Source organism: Adiantum capillus-veneris, chromosome 7 (genome assembly GCF_014529385.1).
Source record: "Adiantum capillus-veneris isolate H3 chromosome 7, ASM1452938v2, whole genome shotgun sequence".
Taxonomy (NCBI): Eukaryota; Viridiplantae; Streptophyta; class Polypodiopsida; order Polypodiales; family Pteridaceae; genus Adiantum; species Adiantum capillus-veneris.
The window spans coordinates 95,494,823-95,509,119 of NC_140937.1; the positions used below are offsets into that span (position 1 = coordinate 95,494,823).

The 14,297-nt window shown below is 47.6% G+C and overlaps 1 protein-coding gene across 3 annotated transcripts in view; it reads right to left on the minus strand.

Annotated features, from left to right (window-relative positions):
- Positions 1-1,073: 1,073 nt before the first annotated feature.
- Positions 1,074-14,297, minus strand: part of LOC147454258 (transmembrane E3 ubiquitin-protein ligase FLY2-like) — a 114,828-nt gene continuing 101,604 nt past the window's right edge. For all 3 annotated transcript variants that reach the window (XM_086516267.1, XM_086516266.1, XM_086516265.1), the window contains 4 exons: positions 3,503-3,670; positions 3,086-3,414; positions 1,591-1,707; positions 1,074-1,486 (listed from right to left, as the gene is read on the minus strand). In XM_086516267.1, the coding sequence (XP_086372393.1) occupies positions 1,385-1,486; positions 1,591-1,707; positions 3,086-3,414; positions 3,503-3,670 (716 nt within the window). In that variant the 3' untranslated portion in view covers positions 1,074-1,384. The remainder of the gene's footprint in view (positions 1,487-1,590; positions 1,708-3,085; positions 3,415-3,502; positions 3,671-14,297) is intronic.

Consider the following 14,297-nt stretch of genomic DNA (forward strand, 5'->3'; position numbering starts at 1 on the left):
GAGGTTCCTAGCACTATCAAACGGGAAGCGGCAAGAGAAGGGAAGAGCACTAAAAAAGGCCTTCCAAAGCCCTCTTCTAATATCATGAACGGTGAGTGTCCTTTCTTGTTCTCTAATGTTATCAATCCCCTTGCCTCTCTTCTTTTCCATACGAGTCCTAGAAGGCCTATTTGCTAAAAAAACAAACCTAACATGAGCAAAACAAATGTGAAATGGTCCTGTGAACTCACAATCTACTAATGGCCCTTTGCTAAGGAGTCCTTTGTAGTTCAAAATCAGTGACACTAAATCAGGTTTCTACCTCTATAAAATGGAAAGCACCAAGGAGGGGGAAGAGCACTGCCAAAGCTTTTAATGAAGTGTTTTTTTTAAATTCCCTAATGTTATCAATTCCTCCTCCTCTTTTCCCCTCTCCTCCATATATGTACTTCATTCTTTCTTCGTGTGTTTTTGTGTGCACGCGCACACGCACACACACACACACACACACACACACACACACACACACACACACACACCCATGAATGCTCTCAAGTACACACCAAGTTTCGTCCTGAGCACACCCGATGCATACAAGTTTATTTACAATATTCACATCATTCTCCACAATAATCCTTGACGCACACGCACGCGCACACACACACACGCGCGCAATAAATTGAGAATCTAGTGGCTTCACTAATGTAGGGCATATGTTCAAAATTTGATGCATTATTATCATCTAGAAAAGACTCATCCAACCCACACCAAACATCGTCTACATCAAATAGCATAACTCCTCTTGCAGACAAAAACAAGTAACAATGGAGAAAAAACCTTAAAGAGTACTATCATGTACAAAAAGTCTACTACATACTGCCACCATGATGTCTCTCCCGTTATGAGAATTTTGAACCTCAAGTACCAGTTTACTTCAACAATTCAAAAGGTCGTTCAATGTCCTATGACACAAACCCGGAACACTACTCATTCTTGCAATCAATGTTGTCAACCTCACCCCATGGCATTAAGATGACAAAGCAACTTATACAAAGTACAAATACGAAAATCTGAAGAAAACTACAATTACTATACAATCGAACTTTGACATTCATATTACAAGGGTTCCAATACATCATTTTGTTAAAACATGTAAAGCACCACAAGGGCAATTGACAAGGGAACCCCCTGTATTTGCATGACATTGAGTATATGTAACTGCACCCAGATGGACCGAATCAACTAGCCAATAGAGATAGCAGTGTGCCCTTTACAAATGAACCTGCTGAGCTTCAATGATTGACACTCATTAAAAATAAGACACCACAAGATTCTGACACAAAACTTACACTTCCCTTGGCTAATTGATTCAGGTGGTCTGATTCTTATTTAACAGGTCTTTCAACTACATGGGTGGCAGTGGTCGTCGGCAGGTAGGACATTCCATTTTGATGTCCATCCAACGTTGCAAACAACCAGCATGAAATATATGGTCACATGGGGTTACCTGTGAATATCAAGACAAACACATGTCAAAACAAAGGAAGAATTGCCTCTGCTCAAAGTCAGCGCTATGTACTCAAAGTCCGTATAAAGTAAGAGGACTGATACCATGCACTCTGAAGCCCGTTGCCCAATGTCAACAGCAGCCATACAAATTACACAATCCGTGGAGAGGTTGTCATCTCTGTTTATCCTTCTAAAATAACTATACTTATCTGGTAGCAACTGCAAACATTAGCACATTGATAAGTTGATGCCTTCATTGAGAAACGTAAGCCCTTCAAATACAACAGGTCAAATCACAATCAATCCCAGTCTTCCTGAGAATGCAGCTTGTAGTAATGTTAGAAGAATCTGCTACAACTAGTCTTTGGTTTCCAAACCCCTTAAGCATTGTTTGCAGCTTAATCATGTAGAACATGGCCATCATTCAAAATTTTTCGAGGCATCTACAGAGTTATTGTGATTCTATCGTACTATAAATACCCATCCTAAAACGTACAGTCGAAGATGAAAGCAGAGACCCAGTTCTTCTAGGTGGAAGAGGTTGTTCAAACAAGAGATGAAACAAAAGCCCGCATCCCAACAATCCTCCCCTATGTGGGTTTTGGTTGCATATCACTCACACAAGATTATCCTCCCCTCAAAACACACTAGGGTGAAGCACACAAAACACGAGCCTCCCCTTGAACAAAAGTGGGTGGAGGATGGGTGTCTGAGCTATGTCTGGCCAAGTGTGAACATGGTCCTATGATTAGGGTGGTTAAAGAATCCTATAATTAAGACCCTTGGCTCATTTGTGAGCTATCTTGTGTGATCACCACACTTGGACTCTAGGCCCTTGGCAGCTCTACCCGCACACCCGTTTGTGGTAGAGGCTAGCCCATTGGCTGCAGGCTCCCAAGCTCAGGGGTGAGCCCGTATTGGCTCTATGACACATCAGTATGGCTTGTGCCATGCCATGTTTGCACGATGGATCTGGCGAGGGACTAACAAGGAAGTGGCCAAACTCATCTTTCACAACCCTCTAAGTAAATAGCCTTCGTTCAACAATTTGGCACAAACCTCTCTAGAGGAAATTTCAGGGAAGCCTCCAAAGTCAAGAAGGCTTTTTCTTTTTTGAAGAGAGATGCTCAGCAATGGTGATCTACACTTTTGTTGTGAGGCCATAGTCCCAAAACATGACTTGAATTTAAGCAACTCTTTGGAGCTCTATGGCTGACACCATCTTATGAAGTGGATGTTGTGTCAGCATGGAACCAATTGCTATGTGAACTAGATAGTGTCTAGGACTAGGATCCCTTGCGTAACAGGCAATCCTCCACCCAGCCTTGTACACAAGGCACGCATGAGGACTCTAGCAAGAGTGCAGCCCAAATACTCATAACACACTTTTTTGTCTCTACACCAGATATAACCAGTGGATAATTCAAGTCTGAATAACTGGAAAAACAGTTGATAAGCACGCATCACAGTCCCCACTTGAAATGTCTTACACCAACATTCTTGTGCAACTTCTGTTGATTCAATGTCTACATCAAGCACTCAGATAATAACAGGCAAACTGAAATTATTGATATAAGTCATCTAGCTGCAGACGTACCTGATGCGGAATAAACCAACATGCACCAAAATAATTCTGGAGGAGGAGAATGACTACTTGCAGTGTTAGAAAAACTGTTAAGCAGATGCACCACTTGATGTCCACCTCAACTCGCATGAAGTTCTTTGGACAGCCAAAAGTGTATAAAGGTATTGCTAATCGGGTTACGGTAATTCCCAAGATATAATGCACGTGCAATGGCTTGCGTGTATCTCGTACAACATTGGTAACAATTTGTGGAATCCAGAATGAGTAAAAGCAGAACAGTATGTATGGTAGCATGCTGTGAAACTCATACATCAGGAGAATACCACCTAGTAAAACCCCATCTGCACAAAGCCCAGTCAAGATTGCCGAATGAGACAAAATCACTAGAAAAGAATGATAGACAGAAACATAAGAGTGTAAGATCCTTACAAAATCGAGAGTATAAAACAGATAGTTCGCGCCTCATTGCTTCCCACCCTTCACCAGAGTTTAATGGCCGCCGAGCCTTCCAAATTGCGAGTAAATATCTCATTTCAAAAATAGAGAATATTACAAACTTGAAGAAGGCAGCCGTTGCAAAAGCATTGAACAGAGACTCTGCAAAAGTAATATAACATTTCATTTCTCTCTCTCTCTCTCTCTCTCTCTCTCTCTCTCTCTCTCTCTCTCTCCCCCCCCCCCCCCCCCCCGTTCAGAGAGGTTTTTGGACCACTCTCAAGAGTCATGGGATACGAAGATCAGAGATGCCTGGGTTTGTTCTTGCTTGAGCTGCGCAGACACAGAGATAGCCTGATGAAGGGCGAGGCTAGCCAGTCTCAAAGACGGATCACAGACTTCTTCAGAGCAAACAGGGGACAGCCGCAAGAGCCACTCCCACAGCAGAGCTCCCCCTCGTCTCACACCAGAGGCACACTGATCGACCGAGCGATTGAACTGGGGAAATCCAAGCACCCACGACTGCGGAGGACTACACAGCATCGACGGAGGCTATGTCAGAAGATTCGGAGCACGCTGGCCAGGCATGCACGACACCCGGTCAGACTACTAACCATGGAGGAAATTGATGAGATTCGCCAACGACCGATGCTAGATCTCTTGTGATTCAGCTATCCCAACAAGCCGCCCATTTTTGCGTAGTTCACATCGACCAATCTAGGATCCCATAGTATATATCTTTGTTTTGTTCTGTTGTTATGTTAATTTGTTACTCTGACTTTGTATCAGATCCACCACCTTGTAACTTTCTGGTCTCATAGGTCACTATGGCCTTTTGAAGACGTTAATATAGCATTTCATTTCATTTCTCTCTCTCTCTCTCTCTCTCTCTCTCTCTCTCTCTCTCTCTCTCTCACACACACACACACACACACACACACACACACACACACACACACACACAAGAAACCATCAGACAATTTTTTATGATACCTCAGGTGAGATACTAAAAGAGCTAGATACTAGTGATATGGGGCTTGATAGACACTCAAATGATGATGAGTACATTGAGTACAGGAGATATCTAGTGGAGATGGGGGCCTCACATGGATAGGCCATACTTAATGGCCTACAGCAATTTCCCGCACCAACTGGGTTTACTTGCTTCCCACATAGACATGGAGCTAGCATAGTGGGTTATGTCATGGCTCACCCGAGCTTTATCCCACATATACAACATTCCACAGTTGGATCCACGCCCATTGGCATAGCAGTAGATTATGACCTCTTGACATGGACCATTTCCTTTCAGTTCACTACTAACCAACGGCCAAGAGGTACAATGCCTACTCGATAGATTTTTACCTCAGAGACTCATTCTGTTACATTAATGGGATTCACACATTTCATTTCATCTCTCTCTCTCTCTCTCTCTCTCTCTCTCTCTCTCTCTCTCTCTCTCTCTCTCTCTGTGTGTGTGTGTGTGCGCTGCCCCCTCGCCCCGCTGTGCTGCCCTGCGCGCTGCTGAGCCTCTCTCTGTGCTGCTTGCTGCTTGCTGCTCGCTGCCGCGCTGTGCTGCTGCCTGGCTTGCGCCCTGCCCCCTGCCTCTGCCCTCGCACCCGCCGCCCTGCACCCCTGCCTTTGCCCCACGCGCCCGTCGTCCTGCACCCCCGCCGCCCTGCCCTGCTCGCGCGCTGCACGCTGCCCCCCAACCTCTACGCGTAGCATGTCTCCCCCCCCCCCCCCCCCCCCACAGACACCTCCCCCCCCTTTTTTCTTTCACGCATAGGACGTCCATCCTCTACGCGTAGGACGTCTTTTTTTTTTTTTTGCCCCCGCCCCCGCCCCCATTATGGCCTTTTGAGGACTTTAGTATAACATTTCATTTCATTTCTACCGCCCCCCCCCCCCCCCCCCCCCCACCCCCCCCCCCCCTTCCTTCTCTCCTTCACTTTTGTTTTCGAGGCGCGCGCACACACAGCTGAACATATTGAGGGCATCGGGTCACACCGCCTCGCGCTCCGCCGCTCGTCGCGATCGCCGCTAGTGTGGGTGCACACGTACATCCAGTGCCGCGCCCGCTGCTAGAGTGGGTACACACGTGCATCTTACCCCCTTGCGGACGGCGATCAAACATGAGGAAAACGAACGAAAAAGCCGACCCCCTAGAGGATGCCATTCGAAAATGCAAAGAGGAAATGATGGAGACCATCACCAAGATGAACCGCAATCTCTGGGGCACAATAAACATTCTCGAAGGACGTGTGCTGATCCAAGAGAGCAAGATAAGCACGTTGGAAGACCGAGTGACGACCCAAGAGGAAGAGATCACGTCACTCAAGAAAGAACTCGCCGAAGCCCGATCAAGAAACACACTGGAAGAGGGCGAACTGCAACCCTCAGTAATTGAGGAAATCAACACGATCAAGGAACAAGTACAGGCCATCAAAGAGGGAGAAGAACAGCACAAAGAAATGACGACTTCTTGGGTGGATGTTCTTACCCAAACCCAACAGAAGGCAGACGAAGCCGAGAAATAGATCAAGGTGGCCAAGAAAGGAAAAGACAAGGAGATAACGCCCACGTCCACACCACCCAACATCATTAACCAGACACTAGAGGAGGAGCAAAGGAGAAGGGTGCGCGCTTTACATGTGAGAATTTGCGGTCTTAAAGACAAAGGCAATGTGGACGAATAAGTAAAAGAACTCACAGCCTTGATGGGGATTCATGAGCCGACACACACAAGGGCATGGAGAGTGGGCAATATAAAGAAAAATGGAGGCAGTGGAGAAACCTCAAAAGAAAGAGCACTCATCCTCCGTTTTCCCTCCATGGAAGCAAAGAAGTCATTCTTGAAGAAAAGACCAACTCTTAAAGAGACTGGCATCTTTCTTGGGGACGATCTCACCCTCTCGCAGATAGCTCATATGCAGGAAGTAATGCCGGAGATTAGAGCGGCAAGGGGAAAAGGCAAGATCGCTTTTTACCGAGACAAAAAAGTGGTAATACTTGAGCGACACTCCACATGACGGTGCGAGACTTATGGGACCACACTCAAAGTAGCTGCCTGGAACTGCAATGGATCTATGCGTCTTGATGTGGGTGCTTTGAGGATAGCTTTACTCGAAGAGACATCATCTTCTACTCTGAGACACACCAGGCCCCTGGGCAATCCATGCCTCACATCAGTGGATATAGGTGGGAGACAGCCTAAAGACAGGAGACACGCTCAGAGCACAGAGGGCGGGGCTCAGGAGGAGTGGCAGTGTTATTTAGAGAGGATCTATAGCCACTGATACATATAGCCCGCAGGGACGAGCAGGCTAGGTACATGTGGGTGAGACTGAAAGCAGAGACAGGCAGATACCTCTATCTAGCTATTTGTTACTTTCCCCCAAGTACATCAGTGTATGCACCACCCAAAGGACAGTCCCCTTTCTCTATTTTGGATGATGACATATGGGAGTTCTCTAGGGACGGTGACATTATCATCCTCGGGGACTTCAATGCTAGGACTGCCCATCACCAGGCAATGTTTTATGATACTTCAGAGGAGATGCTGAGAGAGATAGATGTGGTAGAGACGGGCCTTTCCAGACTATCACACGATATGGAATATACTGAGTATGGGCGACACCTAATAGACATGGGCACTGCACATGGATTGGCCATCTTGAACGGCCTACAAAGATTTCCTGCTGCGAGAGGCTTTACATGCTTCCCACACAGACATGGAGCCAGCACGGTGGACTATGTCATGGCACAACCAAATCTCATCTCTAGTATCGAGGATCTCACAGTTGGGCCCAGACCGGTCAGGGTGGCGGTGGATCATGCTCTGGTGTCAATGACCATCTCCTTCCATTTCAGTGCAGCACACACGCCACGAGTAGCAGTCCCTACTCGCTACACACTCACAAGGGAGACGGACTCTGTATACATGGACGGAATCTACAGACGCCTATGCACTGAGGACCCGGGGCGATCTTTGGAGGAGCTAACTACTATACTGACACAGACATTACATGAGGCAGCAGTGGAAGCATACCCACACACCCAGCCTGAGCAGAGCCGCCAATTTGGGAGAATGCCTCATAACAGCTGGTACGATGAGGAGTGCCGCCAGACTAGAGCCAGACTTCAGAGGGAGGTGCTGTTGGGGACGTCACTCACAGAAAGTCACAGATGTACTTCTGACGCCTGGTACGGCGGAAGAAGAGGGCTTTTTTGGCTAGACTCGAGCAGGATCTATATCAGCTATTCTTAAGTCAAGACTTGCGTGAGGCGTGGCGGCTCTTTCATGAGCAGTCCCCCCCCCCCCCCCCTGCTATTTCCTCCACAGAGACCTGGGGTCAGTACGCATCATCTCTGTACACAGAACCTGGACAGCCGCCCCTCCCCAACCCCCCCGACCCATGCCCACATACATGTCTTTTTCACTGCTGAGATGGTGAAGAAAGCCATTGACAGGATGAAGACTGGGAGAGCATATGATCATGAGGGCCTAGTAGCTGAGCATTTCATGCATGCCAAAGACCTACTAGCAGAGCTTCTAGTAGTTATGTTTAACCGTGCCATGTGTGAGGGCCTAGCGGACACTTGGAGCCTATCTACAATCGTACCTATCTTCAAATCAGGAGACCCCATGGAGCCTGGGAATTATCGCACTATTATGATTGGGCACACACTGGCACGGCTATATGCATCTATTCTTGAGCAACAACTGAGTAGATGGGCAGAGAGAGAAGGAATACGTGCAACTGGGCAGGCAGGATTCAGGAGAGGCTTCTCTACTCTTGACCATATCCCAACACTCAGGGCCATCATCGAGGAAGGCAGATCTCATGGGAGACGGATCTATTGTAGCTTTGTGGACTTCCGCAAAGCTTTCAACACGGTACCCAGAGCTAGACTGATGCGCAGATTATAGGAAATGGGAGTACCCACAGAACTCATTTGGGGGATCATGGCATTGTACAGATCAGTAGTAGGGCATGTACGCACCCCGGAGGGACTTTCTACACCGGTTCACTCCACTATTGGGGTGAAGCAGGGCTGCCCGCTCTCTCCCACTCTTTTCGGTATGTATGTGGATGAGATTTCTGACTACATTGACAACGATGGGGATAAAGGTGCTCAGTTGGCAAGGACATGGATTCCACTTTTGTTATATGCTGATGACATAGTGTTGATCTCCGAATCCCCAGAGGGAATGCAACGTCAATTGGATGCTCTGCATACGTTTGCCCACGAAAGTGGTTTGTCTGTCAACCTGGGTAAAACCAAGGTTATGGTGTTTAATACCACCCACAGTGGATAAGGAGGTCAGCACCTACACTCATATATGGCCAGGAGACTGTGGAGTACACAGACGCTTACACTTACCTTGGAGTGGTTTTTAGCGGACCTACATTCTCACTCAGAAGAGCAGCAGAAACCAGACTTACTAGAGCCCACGCAGCATTGGGTAGATTGGAGAGGATGTGTTCGCAGGTTCAGTTTCAGGAGCCCCGGACGAAGCTCTGGCTCTTTGACACCTTGGTGGCTTCAGCATTGCTCTATGGAACCGAGATATGGGGACCTTCACTGGATCACCACGGGAGGACGGGTCGCTCAGACGGATGGGGGAACATGGAGAAACCTCTCGTCTCTATGATCTCGCGGCTCATTAGAGCCAAGGCATCAGTACCACGGGCCATTATCCGAGCAGAGCTAGCGGCCCCCCCACTTGTGGTGGAGGCGCTCACCAGATCAGTCTCCTTCCTAAACCGCACATGGGCACTTCCTAGAGACAGATATGCTCGCATAGCACTTGAAGCCTATCGACAGTTAGCTCTACAAGGAGATACAACATGCTGGTATGGGGAGATAACATCATGGTCTCAGGCACATGGGTTCAGTATAGGCCGGCTGCCACCATTCCATTACTCATTGGATGCACCATCTCTCACCCTTACACAGTCAGAGATCACCAAGCTCATACGCCAAGACCTGACCCAGCTAGACACTAGAAAGGACATGGATACAACCAGCACAGGAATTGGGCACGAAGATGGCTTTTTACAAAGACCACCTTCTCCAGCTTACGGAAGATGGTTTTGTGGCGAGACCCAGATACATGGATACCCACTTGTCTCATGGGATACGATGTGCTATTGGCCAGTTACGCACATCTTCTCACCAGTTGCGGATTGAGACGGGGAGATACAGCGGAGTACCAGCAAAGGACAGGACATGCCCCTTGTGTAACATGGAACTTGAGACAGAGCTACACTTACATGTCGATGCCCCGTCTACTACGAGATACGAGGCCACTTCCATTGCTTGTTCAGAGAAGGTTTTGGACCACTCTCAAGAGTCATGGGATACGAAGATCAGAGATGTCTGGGTTTGTTCTTGCTCGAGCTGCGCAGACACAGAGATAGCCTGATGAATGGCGAGGCTAGTCAATCTCAAAGACGGATCACAGACTTCTTCAGAGCAGACAGGGGACAGCCGCAAGAGCCACTCCCACAGCAGAGCTCCCCCTCGTCTCATACCAGAGGCACACTGATTGACCGAGCGATTGAACTTGGGAAATCCAGGCGCCCGCGATTGCGAAGAACTACACAGCATCGACAGAGACTACGACAGAAAATTCAGAGCACGCTGGCCAGGCATGCACGACGCCCGGTCAGACTACTAACCATGGAGGAAATAGATGAGTCGGTTCACATCGATCAACTCAGGACCCCATAGTATATATCTTTGTTTTGTACTGTTGTTAGGTTATTTTGTTACTCTGACTTTGTATCAGATCCACCACTTTGTAACTTTCGGGTCTCATAGGTCATTATGGCCTTTTGAAGACGTTAATATAACATTTCATTTCTCTCTCTCTCACACACACACACACAAGAAACCATCGGACAATTTTTTATGATACCTCAGGTGAGATACTGAAAGAGCTAGATACTAGTGATATGGGGCTTGATAGACACTCAAATGATGATGAGTACACTGAGTACAGGAGATATCTAGTGGAGATGGGGGCCTCACATGGATAGGCCATACTTAATGGCCTACAGCAATTTCCCGCACCAACTGGGTTTACTTGCTTCCCACATAGACATGGAGCTAGCATAGTGGGTTATGTCATGGCTCACCCGAGCTTTATCCCACATATACAACATCCCACAGTTGGATCCACGCCCATTGGCATAGCAGTAGATTACGACCTCTTGACATGGACCATTTCCTTTCAGTTCACTACTACCCAACGGCCAAGAGGTGCAATGCCTACTCGATAGATTTTTACCTCAGAGACTCATTCTGTTACATTGATGGGATTCACACATGCTTATGCACTGAGGAGCCGAGCCGCCCTCTAGATGAGCACATATTGACACAGACTTTGCATGATGCAGCACGAGAGGCGGACAATCAGCCTGAGTAGAGACTGCCCTCTAGGAGTATGCCCTAGAATAGATGAGGAGTGCAGAGACATGAGAGCACGGCTCCAGAGAGAGTTAATCCTAGGAGTCATCACCTATCGACAGTTACGGATTTGCCTTCTGGTGCCTAGTGCGACGGAAGAAGCAGGCTTTCTTGGCTCACTTAGAGCACGAACTTTACCAACTGTTCTTGAGCCGAGACTCAGAGGAGGCATGGAGACTCTTCCATGAGGACTCACCTCCTCCTGGCATCACTTCTACGGAGGTATAGGGTCAGCGGAGTCCAGATCTAGGGACCTTCAATGGATCACCACAACAAATCTGGTAGCACTGATGGGTGGAGATGCATGGAGAGATCTTTGGTTTCTCTAATCTTTCAGATGATTAGAGCTAAGGCTTCAGTACCACATGAGATTATCAGAGCAGAGCTGGCTGCATTTCCTCTCGTGGTAGAGGCACTCACCAGATCCAGTGTAATAGGGAACAGGCGGAACGCAACCCAAACGTCCCAAAACGGCATTCCGGACGAGTCCCGTTCCCGAAACGAAGTCGGGAATGGAACGCTGTTCCGGAATGGGGTGTAACCGGAACGGTGTTCCAGAACGGGGCACCACATCCAGTGTAATAGGGAACAGGCGGAATGCAACCCAAACGTTTCAAAATGGCATTCTGGACATGGAACGCCATTCCGGAACGGGGTGTAACCGGAACGGTGTTCCGGAAGGGGGGGGGATGTGAGGCAGAATGGCGGATTGCGGGGCAGAATAGGCAAAAGTAGGCATTTGGGGGCATATTTGGGACTGTTGAGGGGACATATTTGGGGCAGATTTGGGGTTGTTTGGGTGTTGATTTGGGACTAAGCTGAATGGAGGTAGTTCAAGCCTTGCTTTAGTCGATCGTTCCGGCCCCGTTCCCGTTCCGGCCCCCCCTGCTCCTGGTTCCCGTCCCGTTTCGAACCCTCCCGTTCCCGTTCCCCATTCCCATTCCAGGTAACTATGATCAGATCAACCTCCTTTATGCACAGTTTAGGTCCCCAGATACAGATATGCTCGCTCAGCTCTTGAGTCTTCCCGACAGTCAGCACTGTAGGGGGATACTACTTCCTGGTATGGACAGATGACATCATGGTTTCAGCTACACGGTTTCACTATGGATAGATTGCCTCCTTTTCGGTACTCTTTGGAAGCACCCTCTCTGTCTATTACGCACACAAAAATCACTAGGCTCATCCATCAGACATGTCGCAGCTTGACACTGGGAGGACTTGGATTCAGCCGACACAAGAGTTGGGCACGAAGATGGCTTTCTATATAGAGCATCTTCTCCAACTTGCGAAGGACGGGTTTGTGACTAGACCTAGTTACATGGATACACATTTATCTTGGGGGATACGGTGCGCTATCAGTCAGCTGCGCACCTCTTCACGTCAGCTTAAGGTCGAGACTGTCAGATTTAGGCTAGGATATGCCAGCTATGCCATTTGAATCCGGAGACAGGTGTGCATTAAATATGCCACTGTTCGGTGTACTACAAGATTTGGGGGCGATTCACCGTCTCTTCAAGGAGGGTTTTGGATCACTATCTAGGGTCATGAGATATCAGGATCAGACATGTCTTGGGTTATTTTTACTCAAGATATGCAGATAGAGAGAGCCTGTTGCGGAGACCAGCAAAGAGAGAGTCTCAGAGGCAAATTTACAGATTTTTTTAGACCAACCACAAGGCAGACAGAGGGGCAGGCCACTCAGCAGAGCCCAGATATCACCCACACCAGAGGTACATTGATCGATCGGGCTACGGAGCTAGGGAGATCCAGACACCCGCGACTCAGGAGTACCTCAGAGCATCAACCAAGACTACGACAAAGGATACAGATTACTTTAACTCGACATGTGAAACGCCCAGTACGAGTACTTACCATGGTGGACATTGACGAGATTCTACAGCGACCAATGCGGTACATCCTCGGACAACGCCTGAGGCCAAAATCCTCCGACATTGATGTTCATACACTGAGATTGTACTACCCATTTTTTCACCATCACACACTTTATAGTGCTACACAGCTCTAAGCTACTTAGATTCATGACATTAGCCACTTAAGACTATCTTATTTTCGTTCATTTTGATTTGTAACTTAAAATTGAATAACATTCATCACGATTGTACCGGTTTGGTCTCATAGGTCATTTTGGCCTTCTAAAGACATTTGATAAAACATTTCATCTCATCTCATCTCATCTCTCTCTCTCTCTCTCTCTCTCTCTCTCTCTCTCTAAAAGACATGCACTTCGACCAAAAGCCCACTCAACAACTATAAATCAGGAACCGAAGCCACCAAAAGCCACGAGCGATGAAGATGACAGTGAGCAGCTACGAGAAGTTCGGTGTCGGCCGCCAACTGGTAAAATCTGACAGCAAGAGGTAATGGAGGAACAAAAGGGAAAGAGAAATTGATGACGAAGATAGGGGTGGAGGCAACTGACATCACCAAGATACTTCAAGAGGAAGTCACAAGGTGGGTAACAAAGCACTACACCAGAGCTAACAAGAAGCCTTCTTCCAGAGATCGAGCAATCCACTTGCTGAAGGTGGCTCTTGAAGACCATGACTGGAAATGGAACTTCCGGGACAGTGGAGGCTTTGACACAACATCGAGGTGAAAATCTCCCGTAGAAGCTTGGTAAAGAGAGTAGAGATGAGAGCAGCTAGCCTGACCCTAAACAAACTAACCACCAACAAGCAACAACAAAAACCAAAACTCCAAAAACAACTCCAAGCCCACCAAACTAAGAGGAAGGAAAACAAGACACACAAAAACAACAAAAAAGCAAACAAGACCAACCAAAAGGACAAGCTTTCACGCACTCTCTTGAGCCAGGCAGATACCTCTACATCGCTATTTGCAATTTCCCTCCTAGTACGTCAGTATATGCATCACCTAGAGGACAATCCCTTTCTCTATTTTGGATGATGATATACGGGAGTTTTCTAGGGATGGTGACATTATTACCTTGGGGGATTTCAATGCTAGGACTGCCCATCACCAGATAGTATTCTATGATACCTCAGAGGAGTTGATGCAGGAGCTTGACATTACAAAAATGGGCCCGTCTAGATTATCACAGGATGAGGAGCACACTGAGTATGACACATACTTGATTGATATGGGGACTGCACATGGATTGGCCATTTGAAATGGCCTACAGAGATTCCCTACAGCAAGTGGTTTTACATGCTTTCCACATCGTCATGGCGCTAGTAGAGTGGATTATGTCATGGCTCTGCCAGGATTCATTCCTTCCTTTCAGGATTTCATGGTAGGAACTAGGCCGGTTGGGGTAGCAGTCGAT